Raw genomic sequence first — 23196 nt, forward strand, 5'->3', positions numbered from 1 at the left:
AAATTATTTTTATGAAATATTCAAGTCAGATCATTCTCTTTTAAAAATATTGATTTCAGGTCCATGTTGGTAATTCAACTATGACGGCAATCAGGCCTCAAATGGCGAATGATTACAAAAATTTAAAATACTTCTCGGTCAAATAAACCCCTAATATTTTACATATGATTAATTTTGACATTGGAGAACATATACTTGTGTCCATTCTCTAAGCACTGGTAGAAAGTACAAAATAGAGCTTCATAAATTTATTCTCAAAATTACTAATTAAAAAAGGAGTCAAGGTTTTTTGTTTTGAAGTACCAATTACATGCTTGAGTACAGTTTCAATAGGATACATTCCTAATCCGGGCCTTGATTAGCAGCTCTGGTTTTGGTTTTCAGTAATTCTTTGTGTGTTTCATCATATTAAGTTGAAATATGCCAAACTAACGATGGAACTAGCCTAAATTTAGTGCATATTAGAAGATGGCATCAATAAGGTCACAGAGTCCTGACTGTATTATAACTGATGATGCCTTCCCGAAAGAAAGAAGACATTTTATTTTCATCCATCCAAGATAGATCAACAAACTTCCAATTTCAATTGGACCTTACAGAAACATGCATGTGTACAATCATATCAGAACAGCTGCAAACATTTCAAATTATTTGCAATTAATTCCTAAACCGATATCAGTAAATTTATCAACTTTAAACTTAGAAGATTACTGATTTTGCATTAAACAATAATGTTCGTTTACAGTACTTAGAGTACTTAGATTTTTTTTCATTTCATCTGCGCTATTTCAACCCTTTTTATGTGTAGACACTTACGCCCCTGATTTAGAGGCTTATATTTAACCCCAACTGTTTTAAAATTGGCCATAGCAGTCGACGGACCGGTAAATATAATCATTCATATTTAATCCTGCATGAATTGACTTTTACTATGTACGCTATTAAGGGGCGCCGTTTTACTATTTATTCCCATTTGGCGATATCACCTATTCAATCAGTGATATTACCTATTCGAATAGGTGATGTCACCAAATGGGAATAAATAGTAAAACGGCGCCCCATACGCTATCATCACCATCTGATCAGCTTTAAGTAGTATAAAATGGCGGGAATTTAGCATGTTTTTTGTATTCATTATCCGTGCGAACCTCGGGCTATGACTCTGAGAACGACCGACAAACTGACTGAAGGACAACCGTTTTATTGGTTTGCGTGGCCTTACAGACAACACCCATCTCTAACTAGGTCAGGCGTTTTGTTATTCGTGCTACGCATGACTGCACCCACACATACACACCACAGAGTGCCCAGCCCAACCCTAGATCTACTCATTCAGCAACAGCCAAACTACTGCACAACAGTCGAAGTTACGCGGTAAGTACACATTATTATTACCATCAACACATGGATGCATATTCAACTACATGTGTGTTGCGATACTGGAAAAACCTGTTGAACCAGTTGTTTTCTCTAAAAAATCAATAATTTCCTTGTCACCCACGCCGCGCTCAGGTAAACGGGTGGGGATTTAAATAAATCACTGTACAGTAGCTACTGACCGATATCAGCGAACATCCGACGGTAAGTGAAAATATTATCAATGTTTGAAAGAATTATTGCAACTTGGACTTCTCTCCGACCTGTTGGATGGGGAAATGTGCAGTTATTGTACAGCTACGATTCAGTTTTTCGATTGGGCGTTGTTCTTCTATGATTACAGCGCTAGGCCTAGCAGACACCGACATCTTCGGTTATTTTATTAGGTTCAGGTGGTTGCTGGTACCGCGGCAAAATAAGATTGCTGGAACATTAATAAAACCATTTCTAGCATATATCTTACGTGATTCTATAGTTATTAAGGTTATGGATGAAAAAAACCGTCTGAAAACATTTAAGAAAGGTTTCAGATTTTCAGTGAAAGGTTTTGAAAACTAGGGCTTAAAACAGCATAAATTGCCCATATGTGTTTAGCACAACAATAGACTATGTTATTACACTGACATGTTTACAAATTAAACAACATAATTTTCTACGCTTACGCAGAGACCTATATACTAGTATATAGGTCTCTGGCTTACGCTTGACTTGTACTGCCATTCAAGCCATTGATACAATGCTCTGAGATGGGTAACTCTGAAAGCGTATCCCTGTAGGCACTTATTATCACCACACACATCTACGAAGAATGTGACTCACATTCTTTTGGGAAAGTTATGTCTTTGTATTGGACGATACCTTGATGGACAGGCTTAGTCTGTTAATAACAGGTTATATGAGGCAATTATTATAGCAAATAGCTCATAAAATACATGTACATGTATCTTATACACATGAATGTGTGCAACTCTAGCGCTAGCTACTTCACATGTTTTCAGAGAAGATGCAAACAAAACCTATGTGTATTTCGCAGTAAACTTAATTTCTTAGCCAATATATGAATGAACAAGGAAAAATTCAAACATTTCTTCCAATCTTTTCATTTTATCAAAGGCTGGATGGACAAGGAGCTGATGAAAGAGATATATTTATTTAATGATTTGTTTAATTTATTGTACATGGTACGTGTCAGGGCCAGATGAAACTCAGGCTAACTTATTATGGTATACATGATGGAGGCTTCTTCAGTCACAAGTGGTTAAGACTAGTAAGTTATATGATGACTCCAAACTTCCCAGTGAGAGGGGTCAAGAACTGAGTTGGAGGATTACTGGAAAAGGTGGCTAGTCGGATGATAGGACAAGTTTCATAGTAGCTATAGGGGACTGGTCAGTTGATAGAACAAGTAGGGGACTGGTCGGATGATAGGACAAGTAGATGGGCTGGTCGCGATCGGATGATAGGACAAGTAGATGGGCTGGTCGCGATCGGATGATAGGACAAGTTGGGGACTGGTCAGATGATAGGACAAGTAGCTGGACTGGTCAGATGATAGGACAAATAGCTGGACTGGTCAGATGATAGGACAAGTTGGGGACTGGTCAGATGATAGGACAAGTAGCTGGACTGGTCAGTTGATAGGACAAGTAGCTGGACTGGTCAGTTGATAGGACAAGTTAGGGACTGGTCAGATGATAAGACAAGTAGCTGGACTGGTCAGAAGATAGGATAAGTGGTTGGGACTGGTCAGATGATAGGACAAGTGGTTGGTACTGGTCAGATGATAGGACAAGTAGCTGGACTGGTCAGTTGATAGGACAAGTAGCTGGACTGGTCAGAAGATAGGATAAGTGGTTGGGACTGGTCAGATGATAGGACAAGTGGTTGGTACTGGTCAGATGATAGGACAAGTAGCTGGACTGGTCAGTTGATAGGACAAGTAGCTGGACTGGTCAGATGATAGGACAAGTTGGGGACTGGTCAGATGATAAGACAAGTAGCTGGACTGGTCAGAAGATAGGATAAGTGGTTGGACTGGTCAGATGATAGGACAAGTGGTTGGGACTGGTCAGATGATAGGACAAGTAGGGGACTGGTCATGCCAGATGATAGGACAAGTAGCTGGACTGGTCAGATGATAGGACAAGTGGTTGGGAATGGTCAGATGATAGGACAAGTAGGGGACTGGTCAGATGATACATGTAGGACAAGTAGCTGGACTGGTCAGATGATAGGACAAGTTGGGGACTGGTCAGATGATAGGACAAGTAGCTGGACTGGTCAGATGATAGGACAAGTGGTTGGGACTGGTTAGTTGATAGGACAAGTGGTTGGACTGGTCAGATGATAGGACAAGTAGGGGACTGGTCAGTTGATAGGACAAGTAGGGGACTGGTCAGATGATAGGACAAGTAGGGGACTGGTCGGATGATAGGACAAGTAGCTGGACTGGTCAGATGATAGGACAAGTAGGGGACTGGTCAGATGATAGGATAATGTTGGCAAAAAATATTATGTTGATAAAATATGTCGCTGTATAAGTTATATTACATTTACAACAGATTTAAATTGCTAGTATAGCTATCAGCCATTTTATTCTCATCAGATGTGTATGTATAAATGTATATACAGATGTGTATGTATAAATGTATATACAGATGTGTATGTAAAAATGTATATACAGATGTGTATGTATAAATGTATATACAGATGTATATGTATAAATGTATATATAGATGTGTATGTATAAATGTATATATAGATGTGTATGTATATGTATATATAGATGTGTATGTATAAATGTAGACACCAATTACCAACACTATGGTCAGTAGTAAATCTGTAATATACAGTGTCTAGTGTTATCTACAATTATTATATTGATGTGTTTGATAAATGTATATACAGTGTGTATGTCATAATGTATATAAAGAGTGTATATGTACTAACATGTCTATATAAATGTGTCTGTATAAACTGGATATACAGATGTCTATATTAATGAAATATAATGTGTCTCATGTGAAATTGTATACCACAGATGTCCTAAATTATATACCGTGTGTATTATAAATGTATTCACAGATGTGTATGTATAAATGTATATACAGATGTGTAGTATAAATGTATATACAGATGTGTATGTATAAATGTATATACAGATGTGTATGTATAAATGTATATATAGATGTGTATGTATAAATGTATATACAGATGTGTATGTATAAATGTATATACAGATGTGTATGTATAAATGTATGTACAGATGTGTATGTATAAATGTATACACAGATGTGTATGTATAAATGTATATATAGATGTGTATGTAATGTATATATGTGTATGTATAAATGTATATATAGATTCCAGCTCATGAGTAGTATTAAGTCTGTACTGCATTGTGTTAACACTTTAGAGGGTCTGTATTACAGTGGGAAGCAGTACTTTGATGTGTATGATGATGATGGTCCTAATAATACTTGCACCATGAGGCTTTAGAATGATGACAGCACAGGAAATACCGATTCTGAATCTGAGCAATGCATTATCTAATTAGGTTTAATTTGTGGGCCAGAAATTAGCAAACATTCCTCATTCTGCCATTCCTGTGTTGTTTAGAATTTATTACTTTTGCTCAGTCACCTGAGACAGTTTTAAGTGACCTATTGTGATCGCCCTTTGTCCAGTGTAGTGTGTCGTAAACAATTTACATTTTCCACTTCAATATCCAAGAGGCCCACGTGCACAGGTTCATGATATTGAGTCAATAGCATGCTTGCATAAAGAGCTACAAGTTTATTCAAATGACTGACATTGCATGACCTACTTTCAAGGTCACAGGGGTCAGATGTAGTATATTAAAATCTTAAAACAACTTCTCCTTAACGACCCAGCCCAGGAATATGATATTTCGCCATTAGCATGCAATGCCGGAGTTAATAATTTTGACCAACTTTCAAGGTTACAGGGGTCAAATGTGTTAAAGTCTTTAAACATCTTCTTCTCCATAACCAAGAGGTCCATGCTATTCAGGGCCATGATATTAGGTCAGGAGCATATACTGGGAGGAAGTTAATTAAAGGCCTGCAGTTTGTTCATATAAATTACTTTGACCTACTTTCAAGGTCAAAGGGGTCAAATGTTTTAAAATCCTTGAACAACTTCTAATAATCAAGAGGTCCAAGGTTATGAAATTGGATATTTAGTATGCTATAGTGTGAAGGGTTTTAAAGTTTGTTTAAATCAATAACCTGGACCTACTTTCAAGGTTACATGTAAGGGGTCAAATGTATGAAAATCCTAAGGTCATGATATATTGGACCAGTAAATTTAGCATGCTGGGATGAATGACTACTATGGTTTTTCAAATTAATGACCTGGATCTTGTTTTAAGGTTATATATATAATGGTCAAAATTTGGTAAATCTTGAAATGACAGATATTATTTTCAATAACCAAGAAAACCCATACATGTGGTCATGATATTTTAAGTCCACAAAACTGCATGCTGAGATAAAAAAAAAAATCAGTCAATAGTCAAGGTCATCAGGCCAAAATCAAGGTCAAATTTTGTATCTTTTCACTGATAAAAATTTGACATTCTAAGGCAAAGTTGTATTGGGGTAGGGGGGAGGGGCATCCTTAAATGGCCTAAGCTGTTGATTGGACACTAAACAATACTAAACCTATAGCTATTTATAGGTTTAGGTTTATTTTGTTTAACATCCTATTAACAGCCAGGGTCATTTGAGGACGTGCCTGCCATGGTTTTGGAGGTGGAGGAAAGCCGGAGTACCCGGAGAAAAACCACCGGCCTACGGTCAGTACCAGGCAACTGCCCCATGTGGGTTTCGAACTCGCAACCCAGAGGTGGAGGGCCCGGGCTAGTGATAAAGTGTTGGAACACCTTCACCACTCAGCCACCGCAGCCCCTAGCTATTTATAACTAAACTAAAGGAAATGCACATATACAATACAACTTGCAGGGTCAGATTTATAATGAGGCAATTGACCCAGCTCCCTCCCACTGCACCCTGCATAAATCTGAACTATAGCTATATCTCCAGATCTGACAATAACTGACTAATGATGATATACAATGTATTAGTTGTTCTGTTAACATTTTTCCATAAAAACAGCTGTCATATGTCTATGTACTTTGTAGTAAACGTCTCTGACCGGGGTCAGTAGAAGGATTGATCACTCGTCATCAAACAATATATTATTATATCGTTTACTGCTTATCGTACAATGTACCTGTTTACCTGTTATGTATGTACATGGTATATACAGTAGCCTAACAGCCTAAGGTATATAGCTTTTTATATACCCACCATTGAAAAGTTCTAAGTCATATATGTTGGTATTTTTCCCGTTCCTTTTTCCATAGATAAATTCATATTATGTCTCAATTGAACTTGAATTCTGTCTTGAAATCTGTCAATGGTACCGGTGTATTCATTATGCTATGCGCGCTAGCGCTCTGGATCTACAGAACTCTAGCAGTTTGTGAGAAACGGTTTTCTGTACAATACAGGTCATGTTCTTCATATATTATGATTTCTCTGCATCATTAATGGAAAATTCAGTGTACAGGGTTTGTTTACTGGCTTTATGGCATGGGGACTGATGATGAATTGCTGCCCAATCGAAATAAATGGTTTTATTTTCTCAAAATTTGCAGTTCACTCCTGAATTTCTTTCTCAATTCACCAGTTTTCTTTCTGAAATGATGCAAAATGGCCGTATCAATCTTGCAGGTTTAGATATTTCATAATCAATATAAAGTTTAATCAGAAGTGCATGCATTAGTACATGACCATATATCTATTGTTAAATTTGTTTGGTATCTAAATATATATATATATTAGATGTAATATGTAACTCTCTGATAAGCTATAGCTAGATTATGATATACATCTGGAGTGCAAGGTCCATATATATATCATACATAACTTTTTTCAAACCTAGCAATCATGCTTGATCATAGAGATAAAAAAATAGTCTGCACATTACCTGGGTAATAAGTTAATTTTAGATTTCAGATTTTATAGCTATTTTTAGGTTGCCTGAAATGAATAAAGTCTCTGATGACCTATTGCCCTTTTATCCGACGTCATCTGGCATCCGCTGTCTGTCGTCCGTCGTAAACAATTTACATTTTTGACTTCAAGTCCAGAACAGTTCAGCCAAATTCAATGTAACTTGGCAGGAAGCTTTCATGGCCAAATGTCAACCAAAATTGTGAATTATATGGTCCCCACCCCCAGGGGCCTGAGAGGCGACGTAGCCAAAAAGGGGTCAAATTGACTAAAATTTCAAAAATTTTCTTATCAACTTCCAGATTGGTAGAATCAATTACTCTTCACATATAGAAACGCCTTAAGGTGCTTTACCAAATTTGTGAATTTTATGACCCTGGGGAGGGGGTAAACTTTACTATAGTTTATATTTTATATAGGAAAATTTTAGACTGTCATTTGTTTTGTTTATATTGGAATTCATTCTAGCTTGGTTAACATTATCAGCATGGCATGACAGTTTGATGTTTTCGTGTAATTTAATGAATAATATACATGTATATGCCTACATGTACAGAGCAAAAGATAAAGTTTCAGCACAGCATCCTTCAGGCGAGATTGTGTTCAAAAGTTAAAATTGCCCAAAGTTGAAGTTTAGTGGACCAATGGAACTGAATTAGTAGAATCTTATAAGATTTCTCAAACTGAAACTTTATATAGCTAGTATTTAATCTAGTGGATGATTTGTTTATATAAATTGGGCTAACTGTCGCTTCACCATGATTAAAATGTTCTTTTTAGAACGTATGTGGATGTGGCATAGTGGTACGAGATGCAGGTATTCCTGGGTAGGTGATTAGGTGCTGTTGATAAAGATTGTTATAGTTCATCTGTGTTACTCTGTTATATAATACCACTTTATCACGATCAGGTCACACCTATTTTGTCATTGTTGGGTCGCTCATGCATGACTTGACAAGACCACACCTCTAGCAGCAACAGAATCAATACATGTTCGATTCTCAAAAAAAATATTCTTTTCAGAATGTGCTGGGCAAATTATAAGCAACATCTTGATCTACACATACACTATATATATTTAATCCAATATATATATAATAATCTTTATATCTTCTAAGTGTTAAAGTATCTGCCCTGTATAATATATATACGGTACACCCACATCATGAACTGGACCCAGTATATATGAATTCTCTGAGTCACAATGCCTTTGAATTCGAAGTTATATTTAGGAAAGAGTCATACATGGCTTGTATTGGTGGTACAAAACTATGATACACATTATCTATACAGTGAATTAAAGTTTAAATACCTACATCACATATACAGGATATATTACTGATTCTGACATCAGCAGCTGTAGTCATGATGATGAAGAAAGCATATACATGTATATAGGTTTATAGGGAGAATCTTATTCAAATTTACAATGATTGCCATTGTTGTATCTTAGGAATCCATATAAATATACAAAACATTTTTTTCCTAATATTTTAGAAAGTACTGACCACAGCTCGTACATGAAAGCTTAATTTCTCTCATCACAGTAATTGAGTCATGTGATCATGAATCATTATATATATATAAGTACATAGCATGTATATATAATATATATATAAACAGCAGTGGAAGCAGATCTAAGGTTCTGGGTTCTGTCTTAAGTATCTTACTGATCATGAGCACTGTACTCTAACTGGAATTTGATTTGTAAAATATTCTCCTGGTAAGTTTATTATACTATAAAGTACTGTACATATATTATACATGATAGAGAAAGCTACTATGATTACAGATGAATTTTAAGCTAGCTATAGGCCAGTGATGTTTAAATTTGAAAATCCCCAGTTGTTTGAAGTCCAGCCAATATTACCAAGTACATTTACAAGTTTCCTGTTGTAAATATTTATCATCTGGTACATTTTGTATACATATATATACTGATGCCCAGTATCAAAAAGGCCAAGCATAAATATTTTTATGGTTTATGTTTTATTCAAGGTACAAATATAGTACTGTGATCGAGGACTTGTTATAAAAGTTCATAACAAATGTTACCGTATGTGTGATTGCATGTATTGCATGTAAACCGCAGACATTTTTAGTTCATACCATGCATGCATATAAGTATAGAGCTGTGTATCGCAAGGTGGGTAGCGATATGATTCGTATGGCAATACAGGGCTCAGTATAAGATACATATCACCATATATGAGAAGCTGAAGATTTCTGGTATTCCACCGTACAGTTGTTGTGTTTTGTTTGTGGTATTTTTGGATTATTTGAGTCTTTGTCAACATTTGTTACAAAAAACATACATTTTGTCCGTTTCCCACATAGCGTTCTTGAATTTAGATAATTTGGATTTGATAGAATTCCAACAGGCAGCCATAAGCCACTGAAATGGCCTTGTCAGCTACAAAACTTGTTTACTACAAAACATTAGCTAACATTGGTCAAGGGAGATAACTACAAATTTTCAAGTATCGGGATACAAATCAAAGATAGACGATGCGTCGTTGCACTCCAATACATCAACACATGTTACACCACTACATATATATGTCTGATATAGTAAGTCCTAGTTAACGTTGTGCCAGTCATGCACAGTTTGTACTTTCAATATGGCCACCACCAACCGCCATATTTGATTTTAACATATCTGATGGTTAATTAAGTAATGTTAATTGTATTTGTTAAATTACTAATAAGGTCATCCTACAACATCGATCAGGGGCATATTCTGTTCTTGTTTTGTATATTTTAGATATATTTATATTCATGATGGCATTCATCAGCAGCCATTTCTAATTTTCATTTTTGAAATTTGTTCCTACTATTTCTGAACAACTGCAATCAGGCCTTGGTGTTACGATAATTATTGAACTTTAAAGAACTTTTTTCATTCACCTCGAGACTGGAGGTCATCTGATTATAATTTCCTTTTGTCCGTGCTGTCATCCTTCCGTAAACAATTTATATTTCTCTTCTCAGAAACCCCTGAACCAATTTCAATGAAATTTTGCATGGTCCCCAACCCCCAAGGGCCTAATTAAAGGGGAAGCAGAAAAAGGGAGGGGGATAACATTTTTAAAATCTTCTTCTCAAGACTCAAATAACATACTCAAATACTCTTCATTCATGAAGGCTATATATAGGATCCTAAGGGAAATATTTTTGAGCATCAATTGTTGATTTTCCAGTGGAAGTAATTCAAATTTGGCTAGAAGTGCCTGTATACGTATGGTATGGCAAGTTTGTGGTATGCACATGCACATTACCCGGGTATATTGCATATTGTAAATATTGGCCACTAGCTGACTGATGCGTCAATGTGACATATATACGTCAATACTGTGGTTTGGTCAGTGAAATGTAATTCACCTAATTATATATATAATTCCTACTTGTTCTGCAAGATGATATTTGAAATTGAAAAATCTAATTGTTTTTGGCACAAATCTGTTCTTTTAGCCAATGTACACAGATAATTATGTATTGTGATCCTTTTGCTGGCAGAAGCATAATCGATGCATGTAAGTTTATTGAGTGATAACAATGTATTTTGCTGTTACGTATTATATCTGAAGGCGATACTTGTAACATGTAATAGAAACATGCCTCAGGCATGTTGCATTTGCCTGTCTGTCAGTTTTTGTGTAGCTATTATGTAATATCGTCTATATCTGTGTGATGTGTATTATCCTTGACAGTGGTCCAAATCTACACCAGGCTGCATGCTACTGCTGTATGAATAAAGCCCCTACAGTATTTCCTGCGCTCTTGTGAATTTAAGATCCTGATTTGAAAATAAACTTAAATTAAAGATTTGGTCCTCCCTTCATGACTTCTTTAATTTTTCGGCATAACGTATAATATTCTTTTGGCCCCGGATATGAAGCGACAGGTGGCGTTACTGGTCATGATCAAGATGAAGTATGTGATTGGTCAATGTATGTACGTAGCGGTAAATGCAAAATGCAGATATGCAGTTAAAAACGGAACAAAGTTGAGATTGAATGCGAGCTGAACAAGTGGATGTATCTTTTCAAATGATCATGACACATTATGAAATTATATTCCTGATTCAAATGCAGTCTAGCTTATTATTCAAACTGATATAAATTTGTTATCCGTGCTGAAACGTATTAGTTCATTCATTTATTTCACCAGCAGTTTTACATTAAAACTATGCCGTTTATCTTTTTTAAAGATTTTTCTTGTTTAGTAATTATTAAAAGCCTGTCCTTGTAACAGGGGAATATTTGATGCACAGGTACGTACGTACAGGCAGCAAATTGATGAGAAGAATTTATACCAAGCATTCGTGAGGATACGTATACGTACTAGTTACGGTCTTGTTCGAGCAGGTGACCTGTTTCTTCTTTTGTCTGATCGTGGAATCAGGTCACCGAGATAGTTGAACACTTGCATAAATTGGCGATTGCGTTACCATGACCACTTCACCATATGCATCCCAAAATAGGTCTTATTTTCCTCTCTATACAAGTATTAATATCTATATATATATATATATAGGAATACGTTTTTTGGTTTTTGATTAACACTTTATATCATAAATGATAATTACACGGGGGAACCCCAGCTACATGAATATGTATGTGTTTGTGATTTCGGACACTGCATTTGATAAGGTAAGTTATCAGTTTGTCCAGGCCCCGGAAACATCAAGGAATTTCCTTAACTAACCAGTGATTTTTCCATCAGAAGCATTGAAAAATTTTAAGTTAGGGAACTTTGATGAAACCCGGCCCAGGTACATATGTATTGTCCTCCTGTATATGTTGTGTCTGCCAAAATTGGGTGTGGCAATTTTCACCACGTTGACCGTAATTATATACGTATATATAACGACAATGACCACTACATGTACATCAGTGTGGTTCAATATATATACAGTATGTAATGCATGCAGATTGAATTGAGATTTTTTTGGTTGTTTTTGGAAAAAATACTGAAACGTTAGATACGTTTTTGAGTTTGCTTAAAAATTTACTTTTATCTTGTAGGATAGGCGAGACATTATAGGTGTCTTTTTTGTTTTTAAACGAACATTAATGTTCGGTTATTGCCATCAAGAACTGGACTGAGAAATATGACCATATTTGGTAGCCACATTCACCAATACGCCATCTACTGTCTGTTTCAATGAAATATGGCTGCCCCCATTGCCTTACGCTTCAAATAATTTACTTGCAAAATTATCTTCGTTTTATGTAGTAGTTTTACCGAAAATGTTGAAATGTATTCAGTAGATGTTTTCAAGATGCATACGATTTGAGAAATGCATAACGCTAGCGAAATGTGAAGACTAAATGAACCTGAACTTTGCGAATAACTCCAGGTCAATATATTTATGTAAACAAATATTGCGCAGGCGCATTCGTCTCCGGATGTTTAGAAAGTTTTGCTCTTCCGTGTTCATTCCAAAACGGCTGACATTATAGCATCGGTCTGCAAATATGTCCGCGATTTACTTAAATGTGTATTATATACATTCTAGAATGTTACATCATTATCAACTAGATGAGTATTTATATAATTTAGAGAAAGAAATATATCAATAACGGCATACGAGACGATACATTGTATCATACCAGTATAGGTTACTGTACAGTACATGTTTGCGAGAAAGGGTAGATACTAGGTGGCATTTGTGGTCAGGGTGACTGGTCATAGCGTTAACGTTGTCATCGATTTCCATATTCCATTTTCCTTTGACGAAACGACCAATAAATCAAATGCAAATGATAATATCTTGTTGCCATGTGCACGGGATTGGTTGTTGTAGGCGATACTAAGAACGTATTTACTGTTGTAAGGGAGGTAACTGCAAGATTACGGAAATCAAACGTTAAACCAATTTGATTGGTCGATTCTTCCATGACTTTTGCAATGGGTTTACAATCGAAGTGACAGATAACTACGGCAATATTCAGATGATATCAACAATAACACTTTTAGATACGTGTGGTTGGCAGTTGTCATGTTTAAAATGAACAATTATATAGCTTGTTTTTATTTCGGCAAAGTCGAGAATATTTACTGAAACGGACCACAGGTGAAGCAGACTTGGAAATACCGAAACGAAGAAAAATTGGGCTTAATTATAATATAAATTGGCATTATTTTCAGAGAATTGACCCACATATATGTTTTTCAATGCCTAATTGTATCATATATAAAATATTAGAGGTTTACGAATTTTGAATTAATTTTTCATTTGCGAATCGCGGCCCGATTGTCGTTAGAGTTGAATTACCGAAATGGCCGATAGTGGACCCAAATCGATATTTTTACGAGAGAATGGACCCAATATAGGATCTATTAATCTTTGGTGTGTGTATAGAGACAATATGCTTTTTTTTTTCTTTACCTGAAAGTATTTTGAAAGAATTTGCAAAATACCGAATTCACGATCAAATTTTCGATTGGGACGAACTACTGAGACGGTGTTAAGTTCATGTTAAGTCAATCTGATTGAAATCAGCTGTTACATATGTACACATGGCTACGTTTACAATGCAATACGCCTATGTAATTTTTTTTCAAAGACGGAAAACGGAAATCCGGATTATCTAAAAACAAGTGCAAAAAGACTTGTGATATTCACTTAATTTGACATTCAGCCATTAATTATTATTTGTAGATCTAGTTTTATAACTTCTGAAATAGTGTGATCGATTCTCTATATAATATTGCTGTGGAACTTGTGTTATTTTTCAAACAAATTCATTTTGAAAATTTGTTAATTTAGAACGTTCATCAAGTCATGATCAAGACTTGAAATTCTCGCTACACCATACTTCAAACACAGTAATCAATGAATTGATAATTGAAAATTGAAGTCAAGCAAATGAGTTAATATTTACCTAAATAATTTTTCAATTATATATATACATAACATGTTCAGATGACTATTTGTGCCATGCTGTTACAAGATTTCAGTTACAATTCTAAAAGTCAAGCAAATGAGTTAATATTTACCTAAATAATTTTTCAATATACAACACATGTTCAGATGACTATTTGTGTCATGCTGTTACAAGATTTCAGTTATAATTCTAAAATTGAATTAGTATGTAAATATATGTTATACTGTCAATATCCACAAAGCGAGTGTTGTCTACTGTACTCAGTCATGCCGGTAGATAGCGGTACATATACGTACTGCTTACATCTCGTGCCTACTTGTGTGAACTATAAATCAATAACAAAAATGGTTCATATATTTCTATATATGACTTCACAAATTATGCGGTGTCTGAAGATCTGAATGAAGTGAATAAACGATGTATTAAATTATTTTTATGAAATATTCAAGTCATAGATTTTTTTTTTTAGAAATACTGATTTTAGGTACATTTTGGTAATTCAACTATAACGGCAATTAAAATACTTCTCGTTTTTTTTTAAAGCCGGAAAACCGAAATCCGGATTATCTAAAAACAAATGCAAAAAAACTTGTGATATTCACTTTATTTGATATTCAGCCGTTAATTGTTATTTGTAGTTTTATAACTTTTGATATATTGTGATTGATTCTCTATATAATATTGCTGTGGAACTTGTGTTATTTTTCAAACAAATTCATTTTAATAATTTGTTAATTTAAAATTTTCATCAAGTCATGATCAAGACTTGAAATTCTCACTACACCATACTTCAAACACGGAGTAATCAATGAATTGATAAACTGAAAATTTACCTTAAATAATTTTTCAATATACAACACGTGTTCAGATGACTATTTGTGCCATGCTGTTACAAGATTTCAGTTACAATTCTAAAATTGAATTAGTATGTAAATATATATTATCCTGTCAATATCCACAAAGCGAGTGTAGTTTACTGTACTCAAAGTCTTGCCAGTAGATAGCGGTACATATACTTACTGCTTACATCTAGTGCTTACTTGTGTGAACTATAAATAGTAACAAAATGGTTAATATATTTCTATATATGACTTCACAAATTATGTGGTGTCTGAAGATCTGAATGAAGTCAATAAACGATGTATTACATTATTTTTATGAAATATTCAAGTCATATATCATTCTCTTAAAAATATTGATTTCAAGTCCATTTTGGTAATTTTACTATGACGGCAATCAGGCCTAGAATGGCGAATAAACCCCTAATATTTTACATATGATTAATTTTGACATTGGAGAACATAAAATTGTGTCCATTCTCTAAGCACTGGTAGAATGTACAGAATAGAGCTTCATAGATATATTCTCAAAATTACTAATTACCCCGGTAAATATAACATTTTACATAAACCTCCCATGACTGATGGTGAACTTAAACTTGCAAATCTCCTGTGTCATTCCAATTTTGATATGTGTAAATATATACACGTACTGTTATATATATAGTTATAGATATGGAATGCTTCACAATTTGCATACAGTTATGGAATCTTTTAACACCCCCAAAAATGTTCTCACCACATAAAGGTGTGATTTGTGCAATTACATTGCTGAATTGTGTGGTTCAGTATGATTGGATGATCAACATTGGAAAAGGACAATAAATAGGGAATGTGTCGTCCAATCGAATGGACTGTAATCTTTGTGATCAAGTTTGAAGTTGAAAATGAATCTTGAAGTTTTCTTTTCCTGTTTGCTGAATTATTCGATGAAGATAGTCTTTATCTGGTTGTTATTCTTTATCACATTGTTTACAATACTGTAATTATAACAGAAGTTTATCTTCTCATATACAGATTTATTAACATCAAATGATTCCTGAACAAAAGGAGTCAGTTTTTTTTTTTTTTGAAGTACCATAAATGCTTGAGTACAGTTTCAATAAGATACATTCCTAATTCGGGCCTTGATTAGCAGCTCTGGTTTTGGTTTTCAGTAATTCTTTATGTGTGTTTCATCATATTTAGTTGAAATACAACTATGTATGCCAAACTAACGATGGAACTAGCCTAAATTTAGTGCATATTAGAAGTTGGCATCATGAAGGTCACAGAGTCCTGTCTGTATTATAACTGATGATGCCTTCCCGAAAGAAAGAAGACATATTTTATTTTCATCGATCCAAGATAGATCAACAAACTTCCAATTTCAATTAGGACCTTACAGAAACATGCATGTGTACAATCAAATCAGAACAGCTGCAAACATTTCCTAATTCCTAAACCGATATCAGTAAATCTATCAACTTAAAACTAAGAAGATTACTGATTTTGCATTAAACAATAATGTTCGTTTACAGTACTTCCAGTACTTTGATTCATTCACAATGTTTAAGGGATGTCCAATAGTCCATGCAATAGATGCATAATATGCAATTAGGGAGTGGATTTCAGTTTCTAAATATTGCCGCAGGTATTAATTCTAGCCATAAAAAGAAATGTTTTGATGTAAGACAACTCCAGATCTGATGTTGGACTATATAGCTTTAAGATAAATTTAGAATGATTCATTTTCAGTATCACTTACGAACAATCTGCCTCTAGCTAGCTACTATAAATTGTATACCCCTCTGTATTCCTACAGTACATCTTGATGCTCGGTGTGCACATGGGTAATGCAATTAGGGTGTGGTAAGTATTTAGGTCAAGATCAAACTAGCTGGTGGTATGATCAAACTAGCTGGTGGTATGATCAAACTAGCTGGTGGTATATGATCAAACTAGCTGGTGGTATGATCAAACTAGCTGGTGGTATGATCAAACTAGCTGGTGGTATATGATCAAACTAGCTGGTGGTATGATCAAACTAGCTGGTGGTATGATCAAACTAGCTGGTGGTATATGATCAAACTAGCTGGTGCTATATGATCAAACTAGCTGGTGCTATATGATCAAACTAGCTGGTGGTATGATCAAACTAGCTGTGGTATGATAGACTATTTCCTGGTTATTTTCTTCTAGAATCTTTCTGTGCAGAAAAAATGTGCAATGGTGATCTGGGCAAATTTAGATTGCTGGATTTCATGTCCTTGCATAAAAAAATCATAAATGCAGGATGTTTGGAACTTAAATGACTTAATTGTGAGCATAAACTCTTTGGAATGGGGCCAAGATTTGGACACATACAATACTGGCAGGAAAATTGCTTTAAGTTGGGAGTAAGATAATTAGTTTTCTATGTATATTCTAAAGACACAGAAGTCTTGCATGTTCTTTTGAGGAAAGGACACATTTACAACACACTGAAATGTGTGTTGTAAATGTGTTAAGTACACAAAAAATACTACACATACTTGTTCAAAAATATGAATAACTTGATATACTTGATATAATTTGGGATGTTATCAGACTCCTCTGATCGCTCATGCGTGTCGTTAGTGTGGTATATACTAACATTCCTCATCATATACCTGTCCTTTTGAAGTACATTAAGGGGTAAGGCCTGAAACTACCACTGATCATAAGTACTATACCCTAGTACATTGTAACCATGGTAACTATTCAGTTATTGCCCTTATCTTACGTTTTATGTAAATTTTAGACAAAAACTTTTCTTTACAAAGATTATTTATCTGTATTTTCTTTATAGTAGTTTTGCATGCATGCAATTGAGTTGTGGTACTTAATATATAGTGTTATTTAGTTTTCCGATGGCGGCAACAGTACTTAAAGTGTTAAACTCAAAAGTGGTTCATTTATTAAAAGTACTATGTTTTACAATTTGGTATACAAGCAAGAAAATGTTGGCACATGGTTTTTATTGTGATTCTAGCCTATAGTTGACAGTAGGACTTTGTTGATAATATCAAACCAATGTTGAAGTTTTCTGTTTAGCTGGCGGTTGTGCATAATTCTCTTTTCTCAATTATTATTACACATACTGTCATAACTAAATCTATGGATATAGCTATCCCGAACACGCATTTCAAATTCTGGCTTTCTCCCACATGTACAGTTAACCATCAACTGGACTTTTAAGAAGTGGGGACATTCGATCGAGACATGTATAATTGCATGTAATTTTTAGCCCACCATCATCAGATGGTGGGCTATTCAAATCGCCCTGCGTCCGTGGTCCGTCGTCCGTCCGTCCGTCCGTCCGTCCGTCCCTCCGTCCGTCCGTCCGTCCCTCCGTCCGTAAACAATTCTTGTTATCGCTATTTCTCAGAAAGTACTGAAGGGATCTTTCTCAAATTTCATATTTAGGTTCCCCTTGGTGCCTAGTTATGCATATTGCATTTTGAGACCAATCTGAAAACAACATGGCCGACAGGCAGCCATCTTGGATTTTGACAATTGAAGTTTGTTATCGCTATTTCTCAGAAACTAATGAGGGGATCTTTCTGAAATTTCATATGTAAGTTCCCCTTGGTGCCTAGTTATGCATATTGCATTTTGAGACCAATCTGAAAACAACATGGCCGACAGGCAGCCATCTTGGATTTTGACAATTGAAGTTTGTTATCGCTATTTCCCAGAAACTAATAAGGGGATCTTTCTGAAATTTCATATGTAGGTCCCCCTCAGTGTCTAGTTATGCATATTGAATTTTGAGACTAATCGGAAAACAACATGGCCGACAGGCAGCCATCTTGGATTTTGACAATTGAAGTTTGTTATCGCTATTTCTGAGAAAGCACTGAAGGGATCTTTCTCAAATTTCATATAAAGGTTCCTCTTGGTGCCTAGTTATGCATATTGCATTTTGAGAAGAATTAGAAAACAACATGGCCGACAGGCAGCCATCTTGGATTTTGACAATTGAAGTTTGTTATCGCTATTTCTCAGAAACTAATGAAGGGATCTTTTTTGCAATTTCATATGTAGGTTCTCCTTAGTGCCTAGTTATGAATATTGAATTTTGAGACCAATCGGAAAACAACATGGCCGACAGGCAGCCATCTTGGATTTTGACAATTGAAGTTTGTTATCGCTATTTCTCAGAAACTTATGAAGGGATCTTTCTGAAATTTCATATAAAGGTTCCTCTTGGTGCCTAGTTATGCATATTGTATTTTGAGACTAATCTGAAAACAACATGGCCGACAGGCAGCCATCTTGGATTTTGACAATTGAAGTTTGTTATCGCTATTTCTCAGAAAGTACTGAAGGGATATTTCTCAAATTTGATATGTAGGTTTCCCTCGGTGCCTAGTTATGCATATTGCATTTTGAGACTAATCTGAAAACAACATGGCCGACAGGCAGCCATCTTGGATTTTGACAATTGAAGTTTGTTATCGCTATTTCTCAGAAAGTACTGAAGGGATCTTTCTCAAATTTCATATGTAGGTGACCCTCTGTGCCTAGTTATGCATATTGCATTTTGAGACTATTCGGAAAACAACATGGCCGACAGGCAGTCATCTTGGATTTTGACAATTGAAGTTTGTTATCGCTATTTCTCAGAAAGTACTGAAGGGATCTTTCTCAAATTTCATATGTAGGTGACCCTCTGTGCCTAGTTATGCATATTGCATTTTGAGACTATTCGGAAAACAACATGGCCGACAGGCAGTCATCTTGGATTTTGACAATTGAAGTTTGTTATCGCTATTTCTCAGAAAGTACTGAAGGGATCTTTCTCAAATTTCATATGTAGGTTTCCCTCAGTGCGTAGTTATGCATAATGCATTTTGAGACCAATCGAAAAACAACATGGCTGACAGGCAGCCATCTTGTATTTTGAAAATTGAAGTTTTTTATCGCTATTGTACAGAAGGTACTGAAGGGATTTTTCTCAAATTTCATATGTAGGTTCCCCTTGGTCCCTGGTATTGCATTTTGGGACCAATCCGAAAACAACATGGCCGACAGACAGCCATTATCGCTAAATCTTAAATTTTATATATAGGTTCCCCTTGTTTGAATAGTACTAGAGGGCTGTTTCTGAATTTACACAGATTAGTAACACTTAGAGGAAGAGAAAAGTAGAGAAAAGATCAATCTGACATGGAACCTATAAAGATCATTCAATGGTGGGTGCCAAGATCCCTCTGGTTTGTAAGTTCCCCTTGGTCTGTAGTTCTGCATATTGCATCTTGGGACCAATAGGAAAACAACATGGCCAAAAGTCAGCCATCTTGGATTTTGACAATTGAATTTTGTTATCGCTATTTATCAGAAATGGCTGAAGGGATCTTTCTGAAATTTCATTTGTAGGTTGCCCTCTGTGCCTAGTTATGCATATTGGATTTTGAGACCAGTCAGAAAACAAACTGGCCGACAGGCAGCCATCTTGTATTTTGACAATTGAAGTTTGTTATCGCTATTTTACAGAAGGTACTGAAGGGATCTTTCTCAAATTTCATATGTAGGTTCCCCTTGGTCCTGGTGTTGCATTTTGGGACCAATCCGAAAACAACATGGCCGACAGACAGCCATTATTGCTAAATCTTAAACTTTATATATAGGTTCCCCTTGTTTGAAAAGTACTAGAGGGCTGTTTCTGAATTTACACAGATTAGTAACACTTAGAGGAAGGGAAAAGTAGAGAAAAGATCAATCTGACATGGAACCTATAAAGATCATTCAATGGTGGGCGCCAAGATCCCTCTGGGATCTCTTGTTGTAAGAAGTGGGGACATTCGATCAAGATACGTGTATAATTGCATGTAATTCTTGTCAGAAGTGGGGACATTCGATCGAGACATGTATATACACATAGTGTAATTGCATGCATGTAATTCTTTTTATGTGCTTCTGTAATAATAGCGGTCTATTAGGCAAACATAATGATGGAGTTATCAATATATATTATGTTCTGAAAATATTTCTCTACATACATGTACATATGATCATGAGAATCCACAATTTTTCCTCACAAAACCATTGTCTGTTTTAATTTATATGAATATATTATATATATAAAGTGGAATGAAAAAAATGTATGAAAGTTTCTTTTACCTTGCATTGATGATGAATATTACGTGAGAAAAGCGGTTTTGGCCCATCATTATCAGACGGTCTGTCCATCATTGTTATTATATCCTGTGAAGTTTTAGAGGGATTATTATAGGTTCCCCAGTTGATCCCTAGTTGTGGTCATTCAATTTGTGTCTGATTTAAATTTGGAAAACAAAATGGGTGACAAGCAGCCATCTTGGATTTTGACATTAGAAGTCAAATGTTATACATTATACAGAAAGGTCTTCTCAGATTTCATTTTGTATATATATGTAGATCCTTATGTAATCACTGGATTTACCGGGAGACGAGTACAGAAAAGTAGGGAAAAGGCGAGCAAAGATCGGTCTTCATATAGGACTGATAAAGCTTGTTGGTGTCAAGATCTGTTGTTCTATGTTGAAAATCAGTGGGTTGATATTTAATCGACAAGATGATAATGGTAGTTATTATCGGCAAGATGAAAATGAGTTGGAGGAAAACAACCATCAATATGCATGTATCTCCATATTGTTTTTATTATATTGTGATAATGATTGTGAAAACGAACCTATTAATTATTTTATAAGATATTTTTTAGATTCATTTATTTCATTTGAGAGTCATTTTCCTGAAAACTAGACGTATTTTTCACATGAGTATTGTAGATCCATATTGATATATATGACATCAATTTACAAGAAAATTTCATTAAAATGTTTATCTTTGTATTTTCAGAAACTGAAGCAAGATGGAGTTGAACTGTGGATTAAAATGCCTTAAATACCTCCTGCTTGCTTTTAACTTGATAATATGTGTAAGTTACCATTGTTTAACACTAATATATCTATACATGTTCACATATAACATAGTAACACAATTGATGAAGGAAGACAACTTAATGACTCATACCCTAACGGAGCCCCGAACTCACGATCTACGGCACCCAATCGCTTAGCCAGAAATACCCACAGCGTATACCGCTGCGCCACATCGGTGTTCTTAAAAGAACGTTTCAATGGCGCAGCTAGTGATAATCGGCCCGATATTCTGACATGATCATTGTGGCAGTCGTCTATTAGATGATATGAATATCTGGATCGCAATGTATTTACATACATGGATGTGAATTGTACACATATATTTGTGTTATTTCTATCCATCCTTCTTTCTGTTCATCCGCTTTGATGTCCAGGGTCTATCTCCTACAATGCTTGTCACTAGAACTTCATACATGTACTTGGGGTGTGGGTTTACCTTGATGAGGTGGCCATGGTGTGTCATGTAGCTAGGCTACCAAAATTCGGTCATATGCATTCAGACCTACCTTTTGACCTTTGACCTACATTTAAGAAAAAGTTTGTCCGGGTTAACATTCTATCTGCTACTTTATTTGTCACTGGAACTTCATACTTGGCACATAGGTTCCCTTAGGAGATCAATTGTGTTGTTGTACTGTCTTTGACCTGCATCAAAGAATTCCTGGGCTGTATATCCTACAATATATTGATCACTGGAACTTACAGGGGACACGCATGGGTCACTTGTATTGAACTTCAAATGTCAACTATTGAATCTGTGATATTGCTGAATTTAATTACATCTTTAACACCAGATACAACTAAACTGAATTTTTAGGTTGCCTAACTGAGACAAAGTCTCCGATGACCTATTGCGTCGTCCGGCGTGCATAGTAAACAATTTACATTTTTGACTTTCTTCTCCAAAACATCTCAACCAAATTAAATGAAATCTAGCAAGAAGCTTCCATGGCCAAGTGTCAACCAAAATTGTGAATTATATGGTCCCCCACCCCCCAGGGGCCTGAGGGGCGGGGCCAAAAAGGGCCAAATTGACTAAACTTTCGGATATGGTAGAATCAAATACTCTTCACAGATAGAAAGGTCTTGATTAAGGTACTTTACCAAAATTGTGAATTTC

The 23196-nt window shown here is 35.4% G+C and overlaps 1 protein-coding gene across 2 annotated transcripts in view; it reads left to right on the forward strand.

Annotated features, from left to right (window-relative positions):
* The first annotated feature begins 1238 nt into the window (after positions 1 to 1238).
* Positions 1239 to 23196, forward strand: part of LOC117316494 (tetraspanin-1-like) — a 29902-nt gene continuing 7944 nt past the window's right edge. Inside the window, exons 1-2 of one of the 2 annotated variants that reach the window (XM_033871103.1) lie at positions 1239 to 1374; positions 21994 to 22072. In XM_033871103.1, the coding sequence (XP_033726994.1) occupies positions 22007 to 22072 (66 nt within the window). In that variant the 5' untranslated portion in view covers positions 1239 to 1374; positions 21994 to 22006. Of the gene's footprint in view, positions 1375 to 1482; positions 1582 to 21993; positions 22073 to 23196 lie in introns of those variants that run through there. The other variant, XM_033871104.1, reaches the window with a different exon arrangement.

Source organism: Pecten maximus, chromosome 18, assembly GCF_902652985.1.
Source record: "Pecten maximus chromosome 18, xPecMax1.1, whole genome shotgun sequence".
NCBI classification, from domain to species: Eukaryota; Metazoa; Mollusca; class Bivalvia; order Pectinida; family Pectinidae; genus Pecten; species Pecten maximus.